Raw genomic sequence first — 26,844 nt, 5'->3', positions numbered from 1 at the left:
GTGCAGGGAGAGAGAGAGACATACAGTATGGTGCAGGGAGAGAGAGAGAGACATACAGTATGGTGCAGGGAGAGAGAGAGAGACATACAGTATGGTGCAGGGAGAGAGAGAGAGACATACAGTATGGTGCAGGGAGAGAGAGGGAGACATACAGTATGGTGCAGGGAGAGAGAGAGAGACATACAGTATGGTGCAGGGAGAGAGAGAGAGACATACAGTATGGTGCAGGGAGAGAGAGAGAGACATACAGTATGGTGCAGGGGGAGAGAGAGAGACATACAGTATGGTGCAGGGAGAGAGAGAGAGAGACATACAGTATGGTGCAGGGAGAGAGAGAGAGAGACATACAGTATGGTGCAGGGAGAGAGAGAGAGACATACAGTATGGTGCAGGGAGAGAGAGACATACAGTATGGTGCAGGGAGAGAGAGAGAGACATACAGTATGGTGCAGGGAGAGAGAGAGACATACAGTATGGTGCAAGGAGAGAGACATACAGTATGGTGCAGGGAGAGAGAGAGAGACATACAGTATGGTGCAGGGAGAGAGAGAGACATACAGTATGGTGCAAGGAGAGAGACATACAGTATGGTGCAAGGAGAGAGAGAGAGACATACAGTATGGTGCAGGGAGAGAGACCTACAGTATGGTGCAGGGAGAGAGAGAGAGACATACAGTATGGTGCAGGGAGAGAGACCTACAGTATGGTGCAAGGAAAGAGAGAGAGACATACAGTATGGTGCAAGGAGAGAGAGAGAGACATACAGTATGGTGCAGGGATAGAGACAGTATGGTGCAAGGAGAGAGAGAGAGACATACAGTATGGTGCAGGGAGAGAGACCTACAGTATGGTGCAGGGAGAGAGAGAGAGAGACATACAGTATGGTGCAAGGAGAGAGAGAGACATACAGTATGGTGCAGGGAGAGAGAGAGAGACATACAGTATGGTGCAAGGAAAGAGAGAGAGACATACAGTATGGTGCAAGGAGAGAGAGAGACATACAGTATGGTGCAAGGAAAGAGAGAGAGACATACAGTATGGTGCAAGGAGAGAGAGAGAGACATACAGTATGGTGCAGGGATAGAGACATACAGTATGGTGCAGGGGGAGAGAGAGAGACATACAGTATGGTGCAAGGAGAGAGAGAGAGAGACATACAGTATGGTGCAAGGAAAGAGAGAGACATACAGTATGGTGCAAGGAGAGAGAGAGAGACATACAGTATGGTGCAGGGATAGACACAGTATGGTGCAAGGAGAGAGAGAGACATACAGTATGGTGCAAGGAAAGAGAGAGACATACAGTATGGTGCAAGGAGAGAGAGAGAGACATACAGTATGGTGCAGCGATAGACACAGTATGGTGCAAGGAGAGAGAGAGACATACAGTATGGTGCAGGGATAGAGACAGTATGGTGCAAGGAGAGAGAGAGAGAGACATACAGTATGGTGCAAGAAGAGAGAGAGAGACATACAGTATGGTGCAGGGATAGAGACATACAGTATGGTGCAGGGAGAGAGAGAGAGACATACAGTATGGTGCAAGGAGAGAGAGAGAGACATACAGTATGGTGCAAGGAGAGAGAGAGAGAGACATACAGTATGTTGCAGGGATAGACATACAGTATGGTGCAGTGAGAGAGAGAGAGACATACAGTATGGTGCAAGGAGAGAGAGAGACATACAGTATGGTGCAAGGAGAGAGAGAAAGACATACAGTATGGTGCAGGGAGAGAGAGAGAGAGAGACATACAGTATGGTGCAAGGAGAGAGAGAGACATACAGTATGGTGCAAGGAAAGAGAGAGAGACATACAGTATGGTGCAGGGAGAGAGAGATACATACAGTATGGTGCAGGGAGAGAGACCTACAGTATGGTGCAGGGAGAGAGAGAGACATACAGTATGGTGCAAGGAGAGAGAGAGAGACATACAGTATGGTGCAGGGAGAGAGAGAGACATACAGTATGGTGCAGGGAGAGAGAGAGAGAGAGAGACATACAGTATGGTGCAAGGAGAGAGACATACAGTATGGTGCAAGGAGAGAGAGAGAGACATACAGTATGGTGCAGGGAGAGAGACCTACAGTATGGTGCAGGGATAGAGACATACAGTATGGTGCAGGGAGAGAGAGACATACAGTATGGTGCAATGAGAGAGAGAGAGACATACAGTATGGTGCAGGGAGAGAGAGAGACATACAGTATGGTGCAAGGAGAGATAGAGAGACATACAGTATGGTGCAGGGAGAGAGACCTACAGTATGGTGCAGGGATAGAGACATACAGTATGGTGCAGGGAGAGAGAGAGAGACATACAGTATGGTGCAATGAGAGAGAGAGAGACATACAGTATGGTGCAGGGAGAGAGAGAGACATACAGTATGGTGCAAGGAGAGAGAGACATACAGTATGGTGCAGGGATAGAGAGAGAGACATACAGTATGGTGCAAGGAGAGAGAGAGAGACATACAGTATGGTGCAGGGATAGAGACATACAGTATGGTGCAGGGATAGAGACATACAGTATGGTGCAAGGAGAGGGAGATACATACAGTATGGTGCAGGGAGAGAGAGACCTACAGTACGGTGCAGGGAGAGAGAGACCTACAGTACGGTGCAGGGAGAGAGAGACATACAGTATGGTGCAGGGAGAGAGAGAGAGACATGCAGTATGGTGCAGGGAGAGAGAGAGAGACATACAGTATGGTGCAGGGAGAGAGAGAGAGAGACATACAGTATGGTGCAAGGAGAGAGAGAGAGAGACATACAGTATGGTGCAAGGAGAGAGAGAGACATACAGTATGGTGCAAGGAGAGAGAGAGAGACACAGTATGGTGCAAGGAAAGAGAGAGAGACATACAGTATGGTGCAGGGAGAGAGAGACCTACAGTAGGGTGCAAGGAGAGAGAGAGAGACATACAGTATGGTGCAGGGATAGAGACATACAGTATGGTGCAGGGAGAGAGAGAGAGACACAGTATGGTGCAAGGAGAGAGAGAGAGACATACAGTATGGTGCAAGGAGAGAGAGAGAGAGACATACAGTATGTTGCAGGGATAGACATACAGTATGGTGCAGAGAGAGAGAGAGAGACATACAGTATGGTGCAGGGAGAGAGAGAGAGACATACAGTATGGTGCAAGGAGAGAGAGAGACATACAGTATGGTGCAAGGAGAGAGAGAGACATACAGTATGGTGCAGTGAGAGAGAGAGAGAGAGACATACAGTATGGTGCAAGGAGAGAGAGAGACATACAGTATGGTGCAAGGAAAGAGAGAGAGACATACAGTATGGTGCAGGGAGAGAGAGATACATACAGTATGGTGCTGGGAGAGAGAGACCTACAGTATGGTGCAGGGAGAGAGAGAGACATACAGTATGGTGCAAGGAGAGAGAGAGAGACATACAGTATGGTGCAGGGAGAGAGAGAGACATACAGTATGGTGCAGGGAGAGAGAGAGAGACATACAGTATGGTGCAAGGAGAGAGACATACAGTATAGTGCAAGGAGAGAGAGAGAGACATACAGTATGGTGCAGGGAGAGAGACCTACAGTATGGTGCAGGGATAGAGACATACAGTATGGTGCAGGGAGAGAGAGAGAGACATACAGTATGGTGCAATGAGAGAGAGAGACATACAGTATGGTGCAGGGAGAGAGAGAGACATACAGTATGGTGCAAGGAGAGAGAGACATACAGTATGGTGCAGGGATAGAGAGAGACATACAGTATGGTGCAGGGATAGAGAGAGAGACATACAGTATGGTGCAAGGAGAGAGAGAGAGACATACAGTATGGTGCAGGGATAGAGACATACAGTATGGTGCAAGGAGAGGGAGATACATACAGTATGGTGCAGGGAGAGAGAGAGACCTACAGTACGGTGCAGGGAGAGAGAGAGGCATACAGTATGGTGCAGGGAGAGAGAGAGAGACATACAGTATGGTGCAGGGAGAGAGAGAGAGACATACAGTATGGTGCAGGGAGAGAGAGAGAGAGAGAGACATACAGTATGGTGCAAGGAGAGAGAGAGAGACATACAGTATGGTGCAGGGAGAGAGAGAGAGACATACAGTATGGTGCAAGGAGAGAGCGAGAGACACAGTATGGTGCAAGGAAAGAGAGAGAGACATACAGTATGGTGCAGGGAGAGAGAGACCTACAGTATGGTGCAAGGAGAGAGAGAGAGACATACAGTATGGTGCAGGGATAGAGACATACAGTATGGTGCAGGGAGAGAGAGAGACATACAGTATGGTGCAATGAGAGAGAGAGAGACATACAGTATGATGCAGGGAGAGAGAGAGACATACAGTATGGTGCAAGGAGAGAGAGACATACAGTATGGTGCAGGGATAGAGAGAGAGACATACAGTATGGTGCAAGGAGAGAGAGAGAGACATACAGTATGGTGCAGGGATAGAGACATACAGTATGGTGCAGGGATAGAGACATACAGTATGGTGCAAGGAGAGGGAGAGAGACATACAGTATGGTGCAAGGAGAGAGAGAGACATACAGTATGGTGCAGGGAGAGAGAGAGAGACATACAGTATGGTGCAAGGAAAGAGAGAGAGAGACATACAGTATGGTGCAAGGAAAGAGAGAGAGACATACAGTATGGTGCAAGGAGAGAGAGATACATACAGTATGGTGCAAGGAAAGAGAGAGAGAGACATACAGTATGGTGCAAGGAGAGAGAGAGAGACATACAGTATGGTGCAGGGGGAGAGAGAGAGACATACAGTATGGTGCAGGGGGAGAGAGAGAGACATACAGTATGGTGCAAGGAGAGAGAGAGAGAGACATACAGTATGGTGCAAGGAAAGAGAGAGACATACAGTATGGTGCAAGGAGAGAGAGAGAGACATACAGTATGGTGCAGGGATAGACACAGTATGGTGCAAGGAGAGAGAGAGACATACAGTATGGTGCAGGGATAGAGACAGTATGGTGCAAGGAGAGAGAGAGAGAGACATACAGTATGGTGCAAGAAGAGAGAGAGACATACAGTATGGTGCAGGGATAGAGACATACAGTATGGTGCAGGGAGAGAGAGAGAGACATACAGTATGGTGCAAGGAGAGAGAGAGAGACATACAGTATGGTGCAAGGAGAGAGAGAGAGAGACATACAGTATGTTGCAGGGATAGACATACAGTATGGTGCAGTGAGAGAGAGAGAGACATACAGTATGGTGCAAGGAGAGAGAGAGACATACAGTATGGTGCAAGGAGAGAGAGAAAGACATACAGTATGGTGCAGGGAGAGAGAGAGAGAGAGACATACAGTATGGTGCAAGGAGAGAGAGAGACATACAGTATGGTGCAAGGAAAGAGAGAGAGACATACAGTATGGTGCAGGGAGAGAGAGATACATACAGTATGGTGCAGGGAGAGAGACCTACAGTATGGTGCAGGGAGAGAGAGAGACATACAGTATGGTGCAAGGAGAGAGAGAGAGACATACAGTATGGTGCAGGGAGAGAGAGAGAGACATACAGTATGGTGCAGGGAGAGAGAGAGACATACAGTATGGTGCAGGGAGAGAGAGAGAGAGACATACAGTATGGTGCAAGGAGAGAGACATACAGTATGGTGCAAGGAGAGAGAGAGAGACATACAGTATGGTGCAGGGAGAGAGACCTACAGTATGGTGCAGGGATAGAGACATACAGTATGGTGCAGGGAGAGAGAGAGAGACATACAGTATGGTGCAATGAGAGAGAGAGAGACATACAGTATGGTGCAGGGAGAGAGAGAGACATACAGTATGGTGCAAGGAGAGATAGAGAGACATACAGTATGGTGCAGGGAGAGAGACCTACAGTATGGTGCAGGGATAGAGACATACAGTATGGTGCAGGGAGAGAGAGAGAGACATACAGTATGGTGCAATGAGAGAGAGAGAGACATACAGTATGGTGCAGGGAGAGAGAGAGACATACAGTATGGTGCAAGGAGAGAGAGACATACAGTATGGTGCAGGGATAGAGAGAGAGACATACAGTATGGTGCAAGGAGAGAGAGAGAGACATACAGTATGGTGCAGGGATAGAGACATACAGTATGGTGCAGGGATAGAGACATACAGTATGGTGCAAGGAGAGGGAGATACATACAGTATGGTGCAGGGAGAGAGAGACCTACAGTACGGTGCAGGGAGAGAGAGACCTACAGTACGGTGCAGGGAGAGAGAGACATACAGTATGGTGCAGGGAGAGAGAGAGAGACATGCAGTATGGTGCAGGGAGAGAGAGAGAGACATACAGTATGGTGCAGGGAGAGAGAGAGAGAGACATACAGTATGGTGCAGGGAGAGAGAGAGAGAGACATACAGTATGGTGCAAGGAGAGAGAGAGACATACAGTATGGTGCAAGGAGAGAGAGAGAGAGACACAGTATGGTGCAAGGAAAGAGAGAGAGACATACAGTATGGTGCAGGGAGAGAGAGACCTACAGTAGGGTGCAAGGAGAGAGAGAGAGACATACAGTATGGTGCAGGGAGAGAGAGAGAGACACAGTATGGTGCAAGGAGAGAGAGAGAGATACAGTATGGTGCAAGGAGAGAGAGAGAGAGACATACAGTATGTTGCAGGGATAGACATACAGTATGGTGCAGAGAGAGAGAGAGAGACATACAGTATGGTGCAGGGAGAGAGAGAGAGACATACAGTATGGTGCAAGGAGAGAGAGAGACATACAGTATGGTGCAAGGAGAGAGAGAGACATACAGTATGGTGCAGTGAGAGAGAGAGAGAGAGACATACAGTATGGTGCAAGGAGAGAGAGAGACATACAGTATGGTGCAAGGAAAGAGAGAGAGACATACAGTATGGTGCAGGGAGAGAGAGATACATACAGTATGGTGCTGGGAGAGAGAGACCTACAGTATGGTGCAGGGAGAGAGAGAGACATACAGTATGGTGCAAGGAGAGAGAGAGAGACATACAGTATGGTGCAGGGAGAGAGAGAGACATACAGTATGGTGCAGGGAGAGAGAGAGAGACATACAGTATGGTGCAAGGAGAGAGACATACAGTATAGTGCAAGGAGAGAGAGAGAGACATACAGTATGGTGCAGGGAGAGAGACCTACAGTATGGTGCAGGGATAGAGACATACAGTATGGTGCAGGGAGAGAGAGAGAGACATACAGTATGGTGCAATGAGAGAGAGAGAGACATACAGTATGGTGCAGGGAGAGAGAGAGACATACAGTATGGTGCAAGGAGAGAGAGACATACAGTATGGTGCAGGGATAGAGAGAGAGACATACAGTATGGTGCAAGGAGAGAGAGAGAGACATACAGTATGGTGCAGGGATAGAGACATACAGTATGGTGCAGGGATAGAGACATACAGTATGGTGCAAGGAGAGGGAGATACATACAGTATGGTGCAGGGAGAGAGAGACCTACAGTACGGTGCAGGGAGAGAGAGAGGCATACAGTATGGTGCAGGGAGAGAGAGAGAGACATACAGTATGGTGCAGGGAGAGAGAGAGAGACAGACAGTATGGTGCAGGGAGAGAGAGAGAGAGACATACAGTATGGTGCAAGGAGAGAGAGAGAGACATACAGTATGGTGCAAGGAGAGAGAGAGAGACATACAGTATGGTGCAGGGAGAGAGAGAGAGACATACAGTATGGTGCAAGGAGAGAGCGAGAGACACAGTATGGTGCAAGGAAAGAGAGAGAGACATACAGTATGGTGCAGGGAGAGAGAGACCTACAGTATGGTGCAAGGAGAGAGAGAGAGAGAGACATACAGTATGGTGCAGGGAGAGAGAGAGACATACAGTATGGTGCAATGAGAGAGAGAGAGACATACAGTATGGTGCAGGGAGAGAGAGAGACATACAGTGTGGTGCAAGGAGAGAGAGACATACAGTATGGTGCAGGGATAGAGAGAGAGACATACAGTATGGTGCAAGGAGAGAGAGAGAGACATACAGTATGGTGCAGGGATAGAGACATACAGTATGGTGCAGGGATAGAGACATACAGTATGGTGCAAGGAGAGGGAGAGAGACATACAGTATGGTGCAAGGAGAGAGAGAGAAACATACAGTATGTTGCAAGGAGAGATCGAGAGACCTACAGTATTGTGCAGGGATAGAGACATACAGTATGGTGCAAGGAGAGAGAGAGACATACAGTATGGTGCAGGGAGAGAGAGAGACATACAGTATGGTGCAATGAGAGAGAGAGAGACATACAGTATGGTGCAGGGAGAGAGAGAGACATACAGTATGGTGCAAGGAGAGAGAGACATACAGTATGGTGCAGGGATAGAGAGAGAGACATACAGTATGGTGCAAGGAGAGAGAGAGAGACATACAGTATGGTGCAGGGATAGAGACATACAGTATGGTGCAGGGATAGAGACATACAGTATGGTGCAAGGAGAGGGAGAGAGACATACAGTATGGTGCAAGGAGAGAGAGAGAAACATACAGTATGTTGCAAGGAGAGATCGAGAGACCTACAGTATTGTGCAGGGATAGAGACATACAGTATGGTGCAAGGAGAGAGAGAGACATACAGTATGGTGCAAGGAGAGAGAGAGAGACATACAGTATGGTGCAGGGAGAGAGAGAGACATACAGTATGGTGCAATGAGAGAGAGAGAGACATACAGTATGGTGCAGGGAGAGAGAGAGACATACAGTATGGTGCAAGGAGAGAGAGACATACAGTATGGTGCAGGGAGAGAGACCTACAGTATGGTGCAGGGATAGAGACATACAGTATGGTGCAGGGAGAGAGAGAGAGACATACAGTATGGTGCAATGAGAGAGAGAGAGACATACAGTATGGTGCAGGGAGAGAGAGAGACATACAGTATGGTGCAAGGAGAGAGAGACATACAGTATGGTGCAGGGATAGAGAGAGAGACATACAGTATGGTGCAAGGAGAGAGAGAGAGACATACAGTATGGTGCAGGGATAGAGACATACAGTATGGTGCAGGGATAGAGACATACAGTATGGTGCAAGGAGAGGGAGATACATACAGTATGGTGCAGGGAGAGAGAGACCTACAGTACGGTGCAGGGAGAGAGAGAGACATACAGTATGGTGCAGGGAGAGAGAGAGAGACATACAGTATGGTGCAGGGAGAGAGAGAGAGACATACAGTATGGTGCAGGGAGAGAGAGAGAGAGACATACAGTATGGTGCAGGGAGAGAGAGAGAGACATACAGTATGGTGCAAGGAGAGAGAGAGAGACATACAGTATGGTGCAGGGAGAGAGAGAGGGACATACAGTATGGTGCAAGGAGAGAGAGAGACATACAGTATGGTGCAGGGAGAGAGAGACCTACAGTATGGTGCAAGGAGAGAGAGAGAGACATAGTATGGTGCAGGGATAGAGACATACAGTATGGTGCAGGGAGAGAGAGAGAGACATACAGTATGGTGCAAGGAGAGAGAGAGAGACATACAGTATGGTGCAAGGAGAGAGAGAGAGAGACATACAGTATGTTGCAGGGATAGACATACAGTATGGTGCAGGGAGAGAGAGAGAGACATACAGTATGGTGGGCGGCCCAGATTGGGGACAGCTACCGGGACGTGATCCAGGAGCTCCACATGGGCCTGGACAAGATGAAGAGCCCCATCACCAAGCGTTGGAAACACCTGACGGGAACGCTCATCCTCGTCAACTGCCTGGATACGCTCCGGAGCTCAGCCTTCAGCCCCGCCTCTCAGGACGACTGTGCCATATAGACCAAACTGACCATAATCATCGTCATCATCACTCATAGGGTGCAGCTTGTCTCCTTCCCTTATATCTCCGCTAATTGGAAAGCAATTTATTTCCCACCCGTATAGATGCTAGATAGAAGAGGATGAACATTTGGACTGTTGATATAGACTCCGCCTCCTGCTGTCCTTCCTATGTCCATCACCATCCTATCCCCACCCCTGACCTGACCCCTAACCCCACCCCTGACCCTACCCTTGTGGATCATTTTTGCATATCTTCCTATGCTCCACAACCTTATTCCCTGTTTGTATTGAAGATTCTGAACAACAGCTGTCTGGTCCCTCTGAGTCCTGCTTCCTCCGAATCTGCCTTTAGTCCTCATGGGGGTGAGGGGCTGGACTGCTAGACTGGTCCCCCTCACCCCTAGGAGGACTAGACTCCCCCTCACCCCTAGGAGGACTAGACTCCCCCTCACCCCTAGGAGGACTAGACTCCCCCTCACCCCTAGGAGGACTAGACTCCCCCTCACCCCTAGGAGGACTAGACTCCCCCTCACCCCTAGGAGGACTAGACTCCCCCTCACCCCTAGGAGAACTAGACTCCCCCTCACCTCCAGGAGGACTAGACTCCCCCTCACCCCTAGGGGGACTAGACTCCCCCTCACCTCCAGGAGGATTAGACTCCCCCTCACCCCTAGGAGGACTAGACACTCCTCACCTCCAGGAGGACTAGACTCCCCCTCACCCCTAGGAGGACTAGACTCCCCCTCACCCCTAGGAGGACTAGACTCCCCCTCACCCCTAGGAGGACTAGACTCCCCCTCACCCCTAGGAGGACTAGACAGGGAGAGAGAGAGAGACATACAGTATGGTGCAAGGAGAGAGAGAGACATACAGTATGGTGAAAGGAGAGAAAGACATACAGTATGGTGCAGGGAGAGAGAGAGAGAGAGACATACAGTATGGTGCAAGGAGAGAGAGAGACATACAGTATGGTGCAAGGAAAGAGAGAGAGACATACAGTATGGTGCAGGGAGAGAGATACATACAGTATGGTGCAGGGAGAGAGAGACCTACAGTATGGTGCAGGGAGAGAGAGAGACATACAGTATGGTGCAAGGAGAGAGAGAGAGACATACAGTATGGTGCAGGGAGAGAGAGAGACATACAGTATGGTGCAGGGAGAGAGACATACAGTATGGTGCAAGGAGAGAGACATACAGTATGGTGCAAGGAGAGAGAGAGAGACATACAGTATGGTGCAGGGAGAGAGACCTACAGTATGGTGCAGGGATAGAGACATACAGTATGGTGCAGGGAGAGAGAGAGAGACATACAGTATGGTGCAATGAGAGAGAGAGAGACATACAGTATGGTGCAGGGAGAGAGAGAGACATACAGTATGGTGCAAGGAGAGAGAGACATACAGTATGGTGCAGGGATAGAGAGAGAGACATACAGTATGGTGCAAGGAGAGAGAGAGAGACATACAGTATGGTGCAGGGATAGAGACATACAGTATGGTGCAGGGATAGAGACATACAGTATGGTGCAAGGAGAGGGAGATACATACAGTATGGTGCAGGGAGAGAGAGACCTACAGTACGGTGCAGGGAGAGAGACATACAGTATGGTGCAGGGAGAGAGAGAGAGACATACAGTATGGTGCAGGGAGAGAGAGAGACATACAGTATGGTGCAGGGAGAGAGAGAGAGACATACAGTATGGTGCAGGGAGAGAGAGAGAGACATACAGTATGGTGCAGGGAGAGAGAGAGAGAGACATACAGTATGGTGCAAGGAGAGAGAGAGAGACATACAGTATGGTGCAAGGAGAGAGAGAGAGACATACAGTATGGTGCAGGGAGAGAGAGACCTACAGTACGGTGCAGGGAGAGAGACATACAGTATGGTGCAGGGAGAGAGAGAGAGACATACAGTATGGTGCAGGGAGAGAGAGAGAGACATACAGTATGGTGCAGGGAGAGAGAGAGAGAGACATACAGTATGGTGCAAGGAAAGAGAGAGAGACATACAGTATGGTGCAGGGAGAGAGACCTACAGTATGGTGCAAGGAGAGAGAGAGAGACATACAGTATGGTGCAGGGATAGAGACATACAGTATGGTGCAGGGAGAGAGAGAGAGACATACAGTATGGTGCAATGAGAGAGAGAGAGACATACAGTATGGTGCAGGGAGAGAGAGAGACATACAGTATGGTGCAGGGATAGAGACATACAGTATGGTGCAAGGAGAGAGAGAGAGACATACAGTATGGTGCAAGGAGAGATCGAGAGACATACAGTATGGTGCAAGGAGAGAGAGAGAGACATACAGTATGGTGCAAGGAGAGAGAGAGAGACATACAGTATGGTGCAAGGAGAGAGAGAGAGACATACAGTATGGTGCAAGGAGAGAGAGAGAGACATACAGTATGGTGCAAGGAGAGAGAGAGAGACATACAGTATGGTGCAAGGAGAGATCGAGAGACCTACAGTATTGTGCAGGGAGAGAGACACCTACAGTAGTGTGCAGGGAGAGAGACACCTACAGTATGGTGCAGGGAGAGAGAGACCTTTGGAACCGTTTTGCTGGAGCTGTAAACGGTTTGATGGTTGCTTTCAACATCAGACTTATGGAATGATGGGAATGCTTGGCAAAGCAGAAAGTTGGATAAACAAACAGGCTGCTGGAGGTCATCCAAAAATTCAACTCCTCCGTTCCATCCGTCTCCATCTATTCCTCCTCCTCTCTTTCATGGGTGTCTATCTCTCGCTGGTGTATTTCAACCTCTATTTCACTTCATCAGTATCAGCCAATTAATTGTTAGTGTCTCACCCCCATCTTACCTTTTTCTCCCTGTGTGCCAGTACATCTCCTCTCAACAGAACATGCTGTATTCTCTGGGATGTTGTTGGGTGGTCAGCACAAACATAACGCTGATTAGAAAACCAAACTTAACCTGTTCTATCTCTAATATTATTTCCACGCTTGTAAGGGAAAATGTAATTCAACACAGACAAATCTAACATGAATATAAATTATTGCTACTGTGGTAGGTAAGAAATCCGATCATTCAGCAATCAGCATAATGAATTGCGTAAAAATATTCACATTTTATTTATATTCTCCACAAAAGTATGCAGTCACAAAACAGATGTGAAATGTGTATGAACAACACATGTGAAATGTGTATGAACAACACATACAGGGGACAAAACATACCCAGAATCTTTAACAGTTGGCATTGTAACAGTGGTTGGATATTGAATGAGGCATATATGTAGTTATATGTAGAGTCATATTAACTGCTGACAAGCTTCGGTACAATATATTCACTAAGTCTAGTATATAAATAACTGCAGGCCATATGGTTTAATTTGAAAAGATAGTTAGAGAGGTGATAAAGCGGTGAGAGATGAATTTAAATGAAAGAACAAAGTTAATCTGTGAGTTATGCAGTTATTAACTCGGTCCTTAGAAATATGTTCACTAACAAAGTAGTTGAAATAAAACGGACTACAGTAGGAGGAAACAATAAGATAGCGCTTTCTTCTGAACAACTCCAAAGCTTTATAAATAAACACATTATATTTAGCTCGTTTGACACACGTGACAAGGCTAGAGAACAAGGATACCATTTAAAAAGTTTGTCTTAGCACTGGATCGAGTCCACAGTTATGAACGAAAGGTGTCAAAGTGTCTTTAAAAATGCTGTGCCATATTTAGAGTAAAAAAATACATACTATGCCAGACAATGAAGATTAAAATAGTCTTTGTGAATACTGAGACTGTAGCATTGTGTAGTTTGGCTGGTGGCTATACAAAGATGGGTGGTTGAGGACTAGCAGTCTAGTCCTCCTGGAGGTGAAGGGGAGTCTAGTCCTCCTAGAAGTGAGGGGGAGTCTAGTCCTCCTAGGGGTGAGGGGGAGTCTAGTCCTCCTAGGGGTGAGGGGGAGTCTAGTCCTCCTAGGGGTGAGGGGGAGTCTAGTCCTCCTAGGGGTGAGGGGGAGTCTAGTCCTCCTAGGGGTGAGGGGGAGTCTAGTCCTCCTAGGGGTGAGGGGGAGTCTAGTCCTCCTAGGGGTGAGGGGGAGTCTAGTCCTCCTAGGGGTGAGGGGGGGTCTAGTCCTCCTGGAGGTGAGGGGGAGTCTTCCTAGGGGTGAGGGGGAGTCTAGTCCTCCTAGGGGTGAGGGGGAGTCTAGTCCTCCTAGGGGTGAAGGGGAGTCTAGTCCTCCTAGGGGTGAGGGGGAGTCTAGTCCTCCTAGGGGTGAGGGGGAGTCTAGTCCTCCTGGAGGTGAGGAGTAGTCTAGTCCTCCTAGGGGTGAGGGGGAGTCTAATCCTCCTGGAGGTGAGGGGGAGTCTAGTCCTCCTAGGGGTGAGGGGGAGTCTAGTCCTCCTGGAGGTGAGGGGGAGTCTAGTCCTCCTAGGGGTGAGGGGGAGTCTAGTCCTCCTAGGGGTGAGGGGGAGTCTAGTCCTCCTAGGGGTGAGGGGGAGTCTAGTCCTCCTAGGGGTGAGGGGGAGTCTAGTCCTCCTAGGGGTGAGGGGGAGTCTAGTCCTCCTAGGGGTGAGGGGGAGTCTAGTCCTCCTGGAGGTGAGGAGTGTCTAGTCCTCCTAGGGGTGAGGGGGAGTCTAATCCTCCTGGAGGTGAGGGGGAGTCTAGTCCTCCTAGGGGTGAGCGGGAGTCTAGTCCTCCTAGGGGTGAGGGGGAGTCTAGTCCTCCTAGGGGTGAGGGGGAGTCTAGTCCTCCTAGGGGTGAGGGGGAGTCTAGTCCTCCTGGAGGTGAGGGGGAGTCTAGTCCTCCTGGAGGTGAGGGGGAGTCTAGTCCTCCTAGGGGTGAGGGGGAGTCTAGTCCTCCTAGGGGTGAGGGGGAGTCTAGTCCTCCTAGGGGTGAGGGGGAGTCTAGTCCTCCTAGGGGTGAGGGGGAGTCTAGTCCTCCTAGGGGTGAGGGGGAGTCTAGTCCTCCTGGAGGTGAGGAGTGTCTAGTCCTCCTAGGGGTGAGGGGGAGTCTAATCCTCCTGGAGGTGAGGGGGAGTCTAGTCCCCCTAGGGGTGAGGGGGAGTCTAGTCCTCTTGGAGGTGAGGGGGAGTCTAGTTCTCCTAGGGGTGAGGGGGAGTCTAGTCCTCCTAGGGGTGAGGGGGAGTCTAGTCCTCCTAGGGGTGAGGGGGAGTCTAGTCCTCCTAGGGGTGAGGGGGAGTCTAGTCCTCCTAGGGGTGAGGGGGAGTCTAGTCCTCCTAGGGGTGAGGGGGAGTCTAGTCCTCCTAGGGGTGAGGGGGACCAGTCTAGCAGTCCAGCCCCTCACCCCCATGAGGACTAAAGGCAGATTCGGAGGAAGCAGGACTCAGAGGGACCAGACAGCTGTTGTTCAGAATCTTCAATACAAACAGGGAATAAGGTTGTGGAGCATAGGAAGATATGCAAAAATGATCCACAAGGGTAGGGTCAGGGGTGGGGTTAGGGGTCAGGTCAGGGGTGGGGATAGGATGGTGATGGACATAGGAAGGACAGCAGGAGGCGGAGTCTATATCAACAGTCCAAATGTTCATCCTCTTCTATCTAGCATCTATACGGGTGGGAAATAAATTGCTTTCCAATTAGCGGAGATATAAGGGAAGGAGACAAGCTGCACCCTATGAGTGATGATGACGATGATTATGGTCAGTTTGGTCTATATGGCACAGTCGTCCTGAGAGGCGGGGCTGAAGGCTGAGCTCCAGAGCGTATCCAGGCAGTTGACGAGGATGAGCGTTCCCGTCAGGTGTTTCCAACGCTTGGTGATGGGGCTCTTCATCTTGTCCAGGCCCATGTGGAGCTCCTGGATCACGTCCCGGTAGCTGTCCCCAATCTGGGCCGCCCACGTCAATAGGAAGTCATAGGCTGGCTTCCACATGGCCTACACAGGGAGAAAGAGAGAGAGGTGGCGATTGAAGGGAGCATATTGAACTGACAATAGATCACATGGGAATTGCATGCTGTTTTCTGATGTTTCTATGGTAATAATTAAATAAACTCAGTGACCTTGTGATTAGATTGCCCGCCCTGAGATTGGAAGGTTGGGAGTTTGATTCTCGGCCACTTCATACCAAAGACTGTAAAAATGGGACTCAACGCGTCTCTGCTTGGCACTCAGCATTAAGGATATAGATTGTAAGGCCCTGTGATAGACTAGCGTCCTATCTGTCCAGGGGGTGTACTTGTACATCAAGCTGCCTCACGCTACATATCTGTCCAGGGGGTGTACTTGTACATCAAGCTGCCTCACGCTACAGAAACAAGAGATAGACTAGCGTCCTATCTGTCCAGGGGGTGTACTTGTACATCAAGCTGCCTCACGCTACATATCTGTCCAGGGGGTGTACTTGTACATCAAGCTGCCTCACGCTACAGAAACAGGAGATAGACTGGCATCCTATCTGTCCAGGGGGTGTACTTGTGCCTCACGCTACACAAACAGGAGATAGACTGGCGTCCTATCTGTCCAGGGGGTGTACTTGTACATCAAGCTGCCTCACGCTACAGAAACAGGAGATAGGCTCCTGCTCCTTTGAGCTGTTCTAGCTCGCACAAGCCAACGCTCGTGCAAGGTTATTTACTTACTATGGTCATATTGATGTTGTTGGCTTACCCACAGTGCAGCACAGGGAGAGATAAGGACAGAGGACAATGTGGGGTGGTAATTGAAGGGAACATATTGAAGTGACGGTGACAATAAAATCACATGGAACTGGCATGTTATGCTCCACCAGTTTAACAATGGTTATGTGGCTGACATTCACAGTATATCAATCCAAAAGTATGTAAAGCACAAAACGTATTTAACCATTTACAGTTCACAGGTCATGTAATTTCCAAAAGCTGTGTGTAGTATTTCAATAATGCCAGATCAGAAGCTAGCCTCACCTCATTGTCCACCACTCCGTTCCTGTCTCTGTGCGGTCCCTCGTATGCATCCAGCTGCAGACGGGACACTTTGGATAGCCTCTCAGCCAGTTCCCTCCACCGCCCAGCCACCTCCACCGCCGTGGTCAGCAGGACAAAGTCCATCACCAGCCTGGCCACCAGGCCCTGGCAGTCCATCTTCAGCAACGCCTGAGGGGGGAAGACAGAGACTGGTTAAAAAAGAAAAAATGAAAACACAAACTGTACATTCTTGCCAGTACAATTCCACGAGGAGAGCTGGTCAGGACAGGATAACATACAAAACACACAGGAACAAACACACACAAGAACACAAGATTAAGAGTTTTGTTTCTTGGCTATGCTTCCCATTGTTCCTAAATATCCTATTTTCCATAATCTCAACTGTGTCATTTCCCATAACCTCAAATCTGTGTAATTTTCCATAATCTCAGGTCTGTTATTTTTCAGATGTATTCCGGAGGGCCTGACGGGAACAGAGCCTCTACAGCGCTAAGCACCACCTCACCAGGAGGGCTACAGCATTCCAGAGCCATGCAGGCTCCAACTCTCTGGCTCCAGCTAGGTACAGTAGCTGGCTGTGCTGCTGGGCTGAGAGGAGGAGAGTGATTCCTGTTTGATTAACTCAGCGATAGGCAGGGGAGCAGACCAGGGGACTATGTGCCAGTATGGAGCACAGCAAACAGCAGGAAACCCATGCTGTTTTACACTAATTAAAATGGAGAGAGAGACATTTGACTGGCTAGCACTGTGTAAAATGGCCTGTTTCCAAGTGTGTACATGTAAATCAGAATATCTTTAATGATAAGAAGTAGAAAAGCAGTATTGAGAAGTCAGAACAAAAACAGAGTCTGACCAGTCGACTCTGGAATGGATATTTACACACGCTAATAGCCTCTAACACCTTGTCTATTGTCCTCATATCACGGCCCAGTTCAGCTCAGCAGGCAAACTACTCCAAACATGTATTTAGTAGGTTTATAACCTAGTACATATATATTTTTTTTTAAGTCTTAACAAGAAGTATAGACTATAAAGTTAATGGTGTCTATTCATACAATGATCAATAAAGGTCTAATATCAAATCAAACTTAAATTAAAACTATTTGAATTACATTTAAAACAGCAACACACTTAAAACAATAAAATGAACATGTGAACTTTCGTGTGCCTTAAAACTTCTTCTCAATAGGGGGTGCTGTTTGGACTTTGTAATAATTTCGTTCCCAAATTAAACTGCCTCGTACTCAATTCTTGCTCGTACAATATGCATATTATTATTACTATTGTATAGAAAACACTCTCTAGTTTCTAAAACCGTTTGAATTATATCTCTGAGTGAAACAGAACTCATTCTGCAGCACACTTCCTGTCATGAAGTGAGATTTCTGAAATCGAGGTCTCTGTTCTAGGGTCAGTTTATAAATTCCCATGTAAGCTATGGGGCTACATGCACTGCATACGCCTTCCCCTAGGTGTCAGTAAGCGGTGAGAATTTGAATGGAGTGGATTGCACCATCTGGGGCACTATAAAAGCTCTTGGAACGGAAGGTCCGACCTTTTCAACGGGGGGCCTGACGCAGGAGGGACATCACCATGGCGTCCTGAAAAGCTTTCGTTTTAGCAGTTCTATATCTCCGGCTCTGATTTAATTTGATTTTTGTCTTAAACTTCATAAGGTAGTTAATTTAAACCGACTTATAGCAGTTTATATCAGTTTATTGCGATTTTCTGGAATTTCTTTGTCACGCGCTATCACGAGTTGGACACCTCTCCGGCACATAGTTAGCGTTAGCTGCTAATTCTACAGGAGAAGAGGACATCTTTCAACCAAAAGACGATTGTTCTGGAGAAAGGACACCTTGCCCAAGATTCTGATGGAAGCTCGTCAAATAGTAAGAAGTCTTTATGCTGTTAATTCGTATTTATGTTGAAAAATGTTAAACAATAATTCCGCCATGAATTTCGGTGCGGTCTCGCTTTAGCGCACGCTGTATGTAGTAGTAACGTTAATTTTAAAAATCTAACACAGCGGTTGCATTAAGAACTAATGTATCTTTCATTTGCTGTCCAACCTGTATTTTTTTGTCAAGTTTATGATTAGTTATCGATTAGATTAGGTGCCTCTCCAAGATGGCGCCGGACAGATTGCTTGAAGTTTGCCTACTAATCACATTGTATAACCACGATTTGTGCCGCTACATATGCACATTTTCGAACAAACCCTATATGCATTGTGTAATATGATGTTACAGGACTGTCATCTGAAGAAGTTTATGAAGGTTAGTCAAAAATTATATATCTTTTGCTTGTTTGTTACGATCGCTAACCTTTGCTGCTGGTAAATGGCTTGTGTTTCTGGCTATTGTGGTAAGCTAATATAATGCTATATTGTGTTTTCGCTGTAAAACACTTAAAAAATCTGAAATATTGGCTGGATTCACAAGATCTTTGTCTTTCATTTGCTGTACGCTGTGTATTTTTCAGAAATGTTTTATGATGAGTATTTAGGTAATTCACGTTGCTCTCTGTAGTTATTCTAGTCGCTTTGGTGAGAGTTGTGATGGTGGCTGCAATGGTAAACTATGATTTATACCTGAAATATGCACATTTTTCTAACAAAACATATGCTATACAATAAATATGTTATCAGACTGTCATCTGATGAAGTTGTTTCTTGGTTAGTGGCTATTTATATATTTATTTGGTCGAATTTGTGATAGCTACCTATGCAGGAAAAAAATGGTGGAGTAAAAAAAGTGGTGTCTTTTGCTAACGTGGTTAGCTAATAGATTTACATATTGTGTCTTCCCTGTAAAACATTTTAAAAATCAGAAATGATGGCTGGATTCACAAGATGTGTATCTTTCATCTGGTGTCTTACACTTGTGATTTAATGATATTTAGATGCTAGTATTTACTTGTGACGCTATGCTAGGCTATGCTAGTCAGCTTTTTTACTGATGGGGGTGCTCCCGGATCCGGGATTGTGTGGAAGTAGAGGTTAATAACAAACTTGTATGCAATCTGTAAATATGAATAAAATTGTTCAAATTACGAGCCCAGTTGGTTTAGCCACAGAAAACGAAAGCAACCTTCCCGCTAGCCATGATTGGCTGAGATAATGAGTGGGCTGGACATGCTGAGAGATGAGTTTGGATTGGTCTGCCATATAGCATGCTTCTGTCTATTTGAGCTGGTCAGTATGTGTTGGTAATCCTGTCTAACGCTGCTTTTAAATGTTTTTTTATTGCGTAGTAAAACTGCATACGTGTTGCTTTCCACTTTCTGGACGACTGAGTTCAGTGGAATTCGAGTATGATAGCTGAGGAGATGGAGAAAACACCTGTCTCCGGATTACATCTTCAAACTAAGGGCAACCATGGCATCTGCGACTGGAGACGCATCCATCTATGAAAAGGGGTTTCATTTCAAGTTAAAGTGTACTGTTAGCCAACTAACATTAGCTAATTAGATGTCTTAACAAAAGACCCCACTATGCAAGTAACCATTTCGGGTGCGTTCGTAAATTCAGTCTGGCCAACTACTCCAATTTCAGAGCACTCTCGTCTGAGTGTGGCAGAGCGCAGAATAACTGAAGAATTTATGAACGCTCAACACCCGTTGAAAAAAGCTGAATTAAATTATTTCCAGCACCACAGTTACAGTCAGCAATGCTCTGGATAACATGAAACCAGCCTAACCAGCTCTGCTAGGGCAAGTAAAATGGTCAGAGTGGGGTGTTCTCTCATTTGTGTCTGGAAGTAGCTAGCAAGCTGGCCAATGTTAGCCAGTTAGCTTGGGTGCTTGACTGCCGTTGTGAGGTCAGAACGTTCGGATCAACCCTACTCATCGGCCAGAGCGTCCAGCGTGCTCTCTGAACGCTCCAAAAGCGTAACGCTCTGAATTTACGAACTGACAATCTGACAGCACAGTTGCAGTCACCAACGCTCTGGAAAACATAACAGCCTAACCAGCTCTGCTAGGGTGAGTAATGTTCAGTGAGCTGTTCTGTCTGGAAGTAGCTAGCAAGTTAGCTTGGGTGCTTGACTGCTATTTTTTTTAAAATTATTATTATGAACAAAACAAATACAAGAGTATATAAACCTAACAGACAGGGGTATTACATTTTGAGATACATTTTCAATTTGTCAAAGTTTTATGGTACGTATTGCTTTTTTGTTTTTACACTTACTGATCATTTCAAAAATAATATTTAAATTCTATGTGAAGAGGGGTTTGTTCTCTGCCCACTTAATTTTACGGATAAAGAATCTGCCATGAAAAATAAACAAATTAACAATGAAAGTTAAATCAGGGTCCATAAAATTTAGATCAAAATAAAACATAATATCAGTCTTTCAAACTAACATTAATAGTAGTTTATTTGAAAATAAAATCTAACTCACTTCAAAATCTTCTGACATAAGAACAGTCCCAAAATAAAAGGTTGAGTGCCTGAGTCACAAGCACAAAATACACATTTGATATCAATAGCTATTTTGAATCTGTTGATAATAAAGGTCTTTACAGGGGTGCTTGACTGCTGTTGTTAGTACAGAATGCTCGGATCAACCCTTAAAGAGATGGGTGGGGCTAAAGCTTAAGAGGGTGTGAATGATGCTGAATGGGTGTAGACAAAGAAGGGCTCTCCAGTAATAGTACCAAAACATTCAAAGACCATTTTCTCAAAAAGGAAGTTTACCAGTTTAATCAACTTTCAAAGCAAAATTACTTTTCCATTGTTCCTCAAATGCAGTGTATGATATACCATTTTGTAGCTCTGAGGCTACATTAGACCGACTTGAGCCGGTTGGTCACACATTGTACTATAGTCCAAAACGCATTTCTTCAAGTGGCTACGGAGGTGCATATTCGATGTGCAATACTGTTTTCCATACAACCTTGCAAAGTTCTCACATAACTGTTGCAAGTGGAAAAGAGCCAACTCGCTCCACTGTGATACATTGTGTACATAAGACGGTACAGGCGTAGACAACATAGGTCCAGCAATCATAACAGAGCGAGTAAGGAGTAAACGCATGTCACATTTTTACATTCATGTGCATTGAAATGAGAAAACCCTGATGAGATTTTAGCGAGCAGGTGGCCAACTTAAGCTGAATATTTCTTATCATTCCATCATCCAGCACACCAATATTCTCCCAGAGGGTCAAAACGTGTTTTGATGCCCAGAGTAAGATGATGCATAGAGTCCACTACAGCCATGTCCATGGGCATGAAATATGGCAATTTAAATAGCTCTGAGAATCTCAGTTTCAGTCTCTATTGTTTTCCTGTGTGCCTTGGTCTTTGCCTGTGTCCACATACTCTGTTGCATTTTGTGAACTTCATTCTGATGTTGCAGTACATGGTTGTCTGTCCACTGCATGATGGAGTAATCTGCTTTTTGTTTTACCCCAGTTCCATGGAAATGTCTGTAGGCATTTGTTGCAACCTGTGTGAGCGTGACATGGATCTGTGTTGTTGAGCAGATAAAAACACAGTGGTGAAATCCCAAGTAGACTACATGGAAGTTAAAAACATAACACTAAAGAAAAAAAAAGTTTCTAATAAAATGACATTGAAAATAAACAGGGGCCTGAAAGGCTTAGCAATAAAGTAGCCAACTGTATAAATTGTTATGAAATGTCACCGATGTACACTAGTTGTTAGTTGAAGAATAGGCTACTGGGAGACAAGATTATTAACGCTTTTACAGAGACGCAAAAAACTCTGTAATAATAAACACACACAAAACATCCTGCCAAAATAACTCCTGGGTCTGTTCTGGCTGCAATATAAATCATCTGGAAAGGTGGCTGTGTCTTTCCTCTGGAAAGGTGGCTGTGTCTTTCCTCTGGAAAGGTGGCTGTGTCTTTCCTCTGGAAAGGTGGCTGTGTCTTTCCTCTGGAAAGGTGGCTGTGTCTTTCCTCTGGAAAGGTGGCTGTGTCTTTCCTCTGGAAAGGTGGCTGTGTCTTTCCTCTGGAAAGGTGGCTGTGTCTTGCTGTTCAACTGTCCATTGAGTGAATTTATCATAGAACTTAGTTTTATAAAATGATGTTCATTATCGTATGCGGTCTTTCTCAAAAGTCTGCGGCAGTGATCTAGGTTTGAGATCTGCCTTGCGCTTTTACATGATTGCGACACAATCTATTTTTACAGCCAATCGTCAATAAATAATATGTGAGGCAGAGATACTTTATGTCGAATTACAGACACAGGCTTGGAGCTTGTGGATCTGTGCACCTAGAGCCAAAGATGGTGGATAAATGAAGATGTCTTACTCAGGTCTTTTACCATTGACAAAATGGTCACAGTTCCTGTCTACTTAAGGGGTGGCTCTCCCATAGACACCAATGCGATAGCAGCTGGGTCTGGTCTACTAGTATATGAACTAGAAAACATTTGCAGTCTCTGCTGGAGCAAGCATATACAGTCATTGGGAGTGACGCACTTGGTTCCCGGGTGGCGCAGCGGTCTAAGGCAAGGCATCTCAGTGCAAGAGGCGTCACTACAGTCCCTGGTTTGAATCCAGGCTGTATCACATCCGGCCATGATTGGGAGTCCCATATGGCGGCGCACAATTGGCCCAGCGTCGTCCGGGTTTGGCCGTCATTGTAAATAAGAATTTGCTCTTTACTGACTTGCCTAGTTAAAAAAAAAAAAAAAAAAACTTGTATCACAGTTTCCACTAGATGGAAACTAAAATGAATGAAAACAAACATTTGCTCTTTGGTCTCAATTGAAAGTTAGGTATAAGGTTAGTGGTGTGGTTAAGGTTTAAAATCTAATTTTATGAAGATAAATTGTAGAAATAGGTGGGGTTTATGGCTTTGTGACTGTGGTAACTAGCAACGCCAAGAGTTTCTGTACTTGTTTGAGTGGTAAGGCTGAAGCAATCTACAGCAGACGAAAGTCGAGGAGTGAAGTCGGGGGAGCTGCATCTGCTACAGCTGAAAGTCGGCCACTGATGTGGTTTTCCAACAGCAAGGCTCAATGCAATAAGGCAATGTTGCCATTTTTATGAAAGTATCACCCACACAAACTGTAAATATATGTGTACATTGTTCTATCAATTGGGGAGAGAGAGCCTCAAATATCACATTAATGTATACCTATCCACTGAATAGTTATAGAATGGCGGCAAAGATGCTTCCTGTTTCAGTCACGTCTTTGGTCCCGTTCGCGTGGGTTAAACACCCCCACTAATGATTCACTGTCTCAGCCTCCAGTATTTATGCTGCAGTAGTTTGTGTCGGGGGGCTAGGGTCAGTTGGTTATACCTGGAGTACTTCTCCTGTCTTATCCAGTGTCCTGTGTGAATTTAAGTATGCTCTCTCTAATTCTCTCGTTCTCTCTTTCTTTCTCTCTCTCTGAGAACCTGAGCCCTAGGACCATACGTCAGGACTACCGGGCATGATGACTCCTTGCTGTCCCCAGTCCGCCTGGCCTTGCTGCTATTCCAGTCTCAACTGTTCTGCCTGCGGTTACGGAACCCCTACCTGTCCCAGACCTGCTGTTTTTCAACTCTTAATGATCGGCTATGAAAAGCCAACTGAGATTTATTCCTGATTATTATTTGACCATGCTTGTCATTTATGAACATTTTGAAAATCTTGGCTCTCTCTAATTTTCTCCTTCTCTCTTTCTTTCTCTCGGAGGACCTGAGCCCTAGGACCATACGTCGGGACTACCGGGCGTGGTGACTCCTTGCTGTCCCCAGTCCGCCTGGCCTTGCTGCTATTCCAGTTTCAACTGTTCTGCCTGCGGTTATGGAACCGCCACCTGTCCCAGACCTGTTGTTTTTCAACTCTTAATGATCGGCTATGAAAAGCCAACTGAAAATTATTCATGATTATTATTTGACCATGCTTGTCACTTATGAACATTTTTGAACATCTTGGCATAGTTCTGTTATAATCTCCACCCGGCACAGCCAGAAGAGGACTGGCCACCCCTCATAGCCTGGTTCCTCTCTAGGTTTCTTCCTAGGTTTTGGCCTTTCTAGGGAGTTTTTCCTAGCCACCGTGCTTCTACACCTGCATTACTAGCTGTTTGGGGTTTTAGGCTGGGTTTCTGTACAGCACTTCGAGATATTAGCTGATGTACGAAGGGCTATATAAAATAAACTTGATTGATTGATTGATTGACAAATAGTGCCCCCCACAATGAAGGTGATGGCTTTAAGTTGCAGCTGGTGAGTAGCAACAGCCGAAAATCTACACATAGGCGCAAGTCGGACAATATCCCCATAATGCAACAGACTTTGAAAGACTTGACAAAAGAGATCTGCTCGAACGCAGACGCTGTTTCGATGGAACAGAAAGTGTAGCTTCATGAAACACAAGCACAAACTCATCAGCCAATCAAATGCATGGGAATTGAAGGGAAGGCGTAGTGGTTGAAAGGTAAATAATCCAATCAAACTAACAAAACCAGAAGTGAGGGCGTGACTGTTGAAAATGACCAGTCAAAAGAACGCGATTTGAAAACTGCCACAGGGTTTCTAAACTGTTTTTGGGCGTGTTTGAGTGGTAAGGCGAAAGTAGATGGAAGTCAACGATTGAAGTCGGGGGCAGTGATGCCAATCCACTTTTTTATATCATTCACATGATCAACATGTTCCAAGGAATTAATATCCTGATAAAGAAATATTAGATACAAGCCCAAGCTCTTCCTAACACTCACAAGACTTATTTAGTATTTTTGTGAGGTTCTCAAAATATAACTAGGTACAGTAGTGAATGCATAGGCTACGACAATGAGAACATATAGGTGTTTTTGCAGCATATGGGATATGCTTGGTTGTTTGCCATTACTTCATGTCCTTGTACCTTTACCTTGTATTATTTGTGATTGTGCAACATGGAATTGTAAGATGTGATTAAATGGTCCACAAAGATTCTTACTGAATGCAAATTGATTGCATGTCAGCGTCGCTACAGCATGCAGTGTATATTTCTTTAATTCACAACCTTTATATTGCTTGTCAGTAAGCATGTAAAGAACAGAATTTGATTCAATTTCATGAAGTGCACAACACTCACCGTACAGAACAGTATTAGACTATACAGTGGATAAAATTGAGATTTAGTGCCACTGATCTACACACAATACCCCACAATGTCAGTGGAATTTTGTTTTGAGAATTTTTTACAAATTAATAAAATTGTCTTGAGTCAATAAGTATTCAAAGCCTTTGTTATGACAAGCCTTAAAACGTCCAGGAATAAAAATTTGCTTAATAAGTCACATAATAAGTTGCATGGACTCACTGTTTGCAATAATATTAAAGTAATTTTTGAATGACTACCTCATCTCTGTACCCCACACATACAATAATTATCTATAAGGTCCCTCAGTCGAGCAGTGAATTTCAAGCACAGATTCAACCACAAAGACCAGGGAGGTTTTCTAATGCCTTGGAAAGAAGGGCACCTATTGGCAGATGGGTAAAAAAAAAAAGCAGACACTGAATTTCCCTTTGAGCATGGTGAAGTTATTAATTACGATTTGGATGGTGCATCAATACACGCAGTCACTACAAAGATACAGGCGTCCTTCCTAACTCAGTGGCCTGAGAGGAAAGAAATCGCTCAAGGATATCACCATGAGGCCAATAGTGATTTTAAAACAAAGTTTAATGGCTGTGATAGGAGAAAACTGAGGACGGATCAACAACATTGTAGTCACTCCAGAATTCTAACCTAAATGACAGAGTGAAAAGAAAGAAGTCTGTACAAAATAATATTCCTAAACATGCATCCTGTTTGCAATAAGGCACTAAAGAAATACTGAAAAAAAGTGTGGCAAAGATATGAACTTTTTGTACTCAATACAAAGCGTTATGTTTGGGTCAAATCCAACACGTCACTGAGTACTCTTCATATTTTCAAGCATGGTGGTGTGGTGGTTGCATCAAGTTATGGATATGCTCGTCATCGGCCAGGGCTTGGGAGTTTTTTTTTTAAACCCCAGAATAGAGCTAAGCACAGGCAAAATCCTAGAGGAAAATCTGGTTCAGTCTGCTTTCCAACAGACACTGGGCGACTTTTCAGCAGGACAATAACCTAAAACTTAAGGCCAAATATACACTGAAGTTGCTTACCAAGACAACATTGAACATTTCTGAGTGGCCTAGTTACAGTGTTGACTTAAAAATTGTCTTGAAAATCTATGGCAAGACTTGAAAATGGTCATCTAGCAATGAT

The 26,844-nt window shown here is 45.8% G+C and overlaps 1 protein-coding gene across 1 annotated transcript in view; it reads right to left on the bottom strand.

Annotated features, from left to right (window-relative positions):
* Nucleotides 1-12,811: 12,811 nt before the first annotated feature.
* Nucleotides 12,812-26,844, bottom strand: part of LOC120064140 (SH3 domain-binding protein 4) — a 91,773-nt gene continuing 77,740 nt past the window's right edge. Inside the window, exons 4-5 of the mRNA XM_039014507.1 lie at nt 16,613-16,801; nt 12,812-15,605 (exon numbers count right to left, since the gene is read on the bottom strand). Of these exons, the coding sequence (XP_038870435.1) occupies nt 15,381-15,605; nt 16,613-16,801 (414 nt within the window). The 3' untranslated portion in view covers nt 12,812-15,380. The remainder of the gene's footprint in view (nt 15,606-16,612; nt 16,802-26,844) is intronic.

The sequence above is a fragment of the Salvelinus namaycush genome, chromosome 19, assembly GCF_016432855.1.
Source record: "Salvelinus namaycush isolate Seneca chromosome 19, SaNama_1.0, whole genome shotgun sequence".
NCBI classification, from domain to species: domain Eukaryota; kingdom Metazoa; phylum Chordata; class Actinopteri; order Salmoniformes; family Salmonidae; genus Salvelinus; species Salvelinus namaycush.
This window is presented reverse-complemented; position numbering and strand designations above follow the sequence as displayed.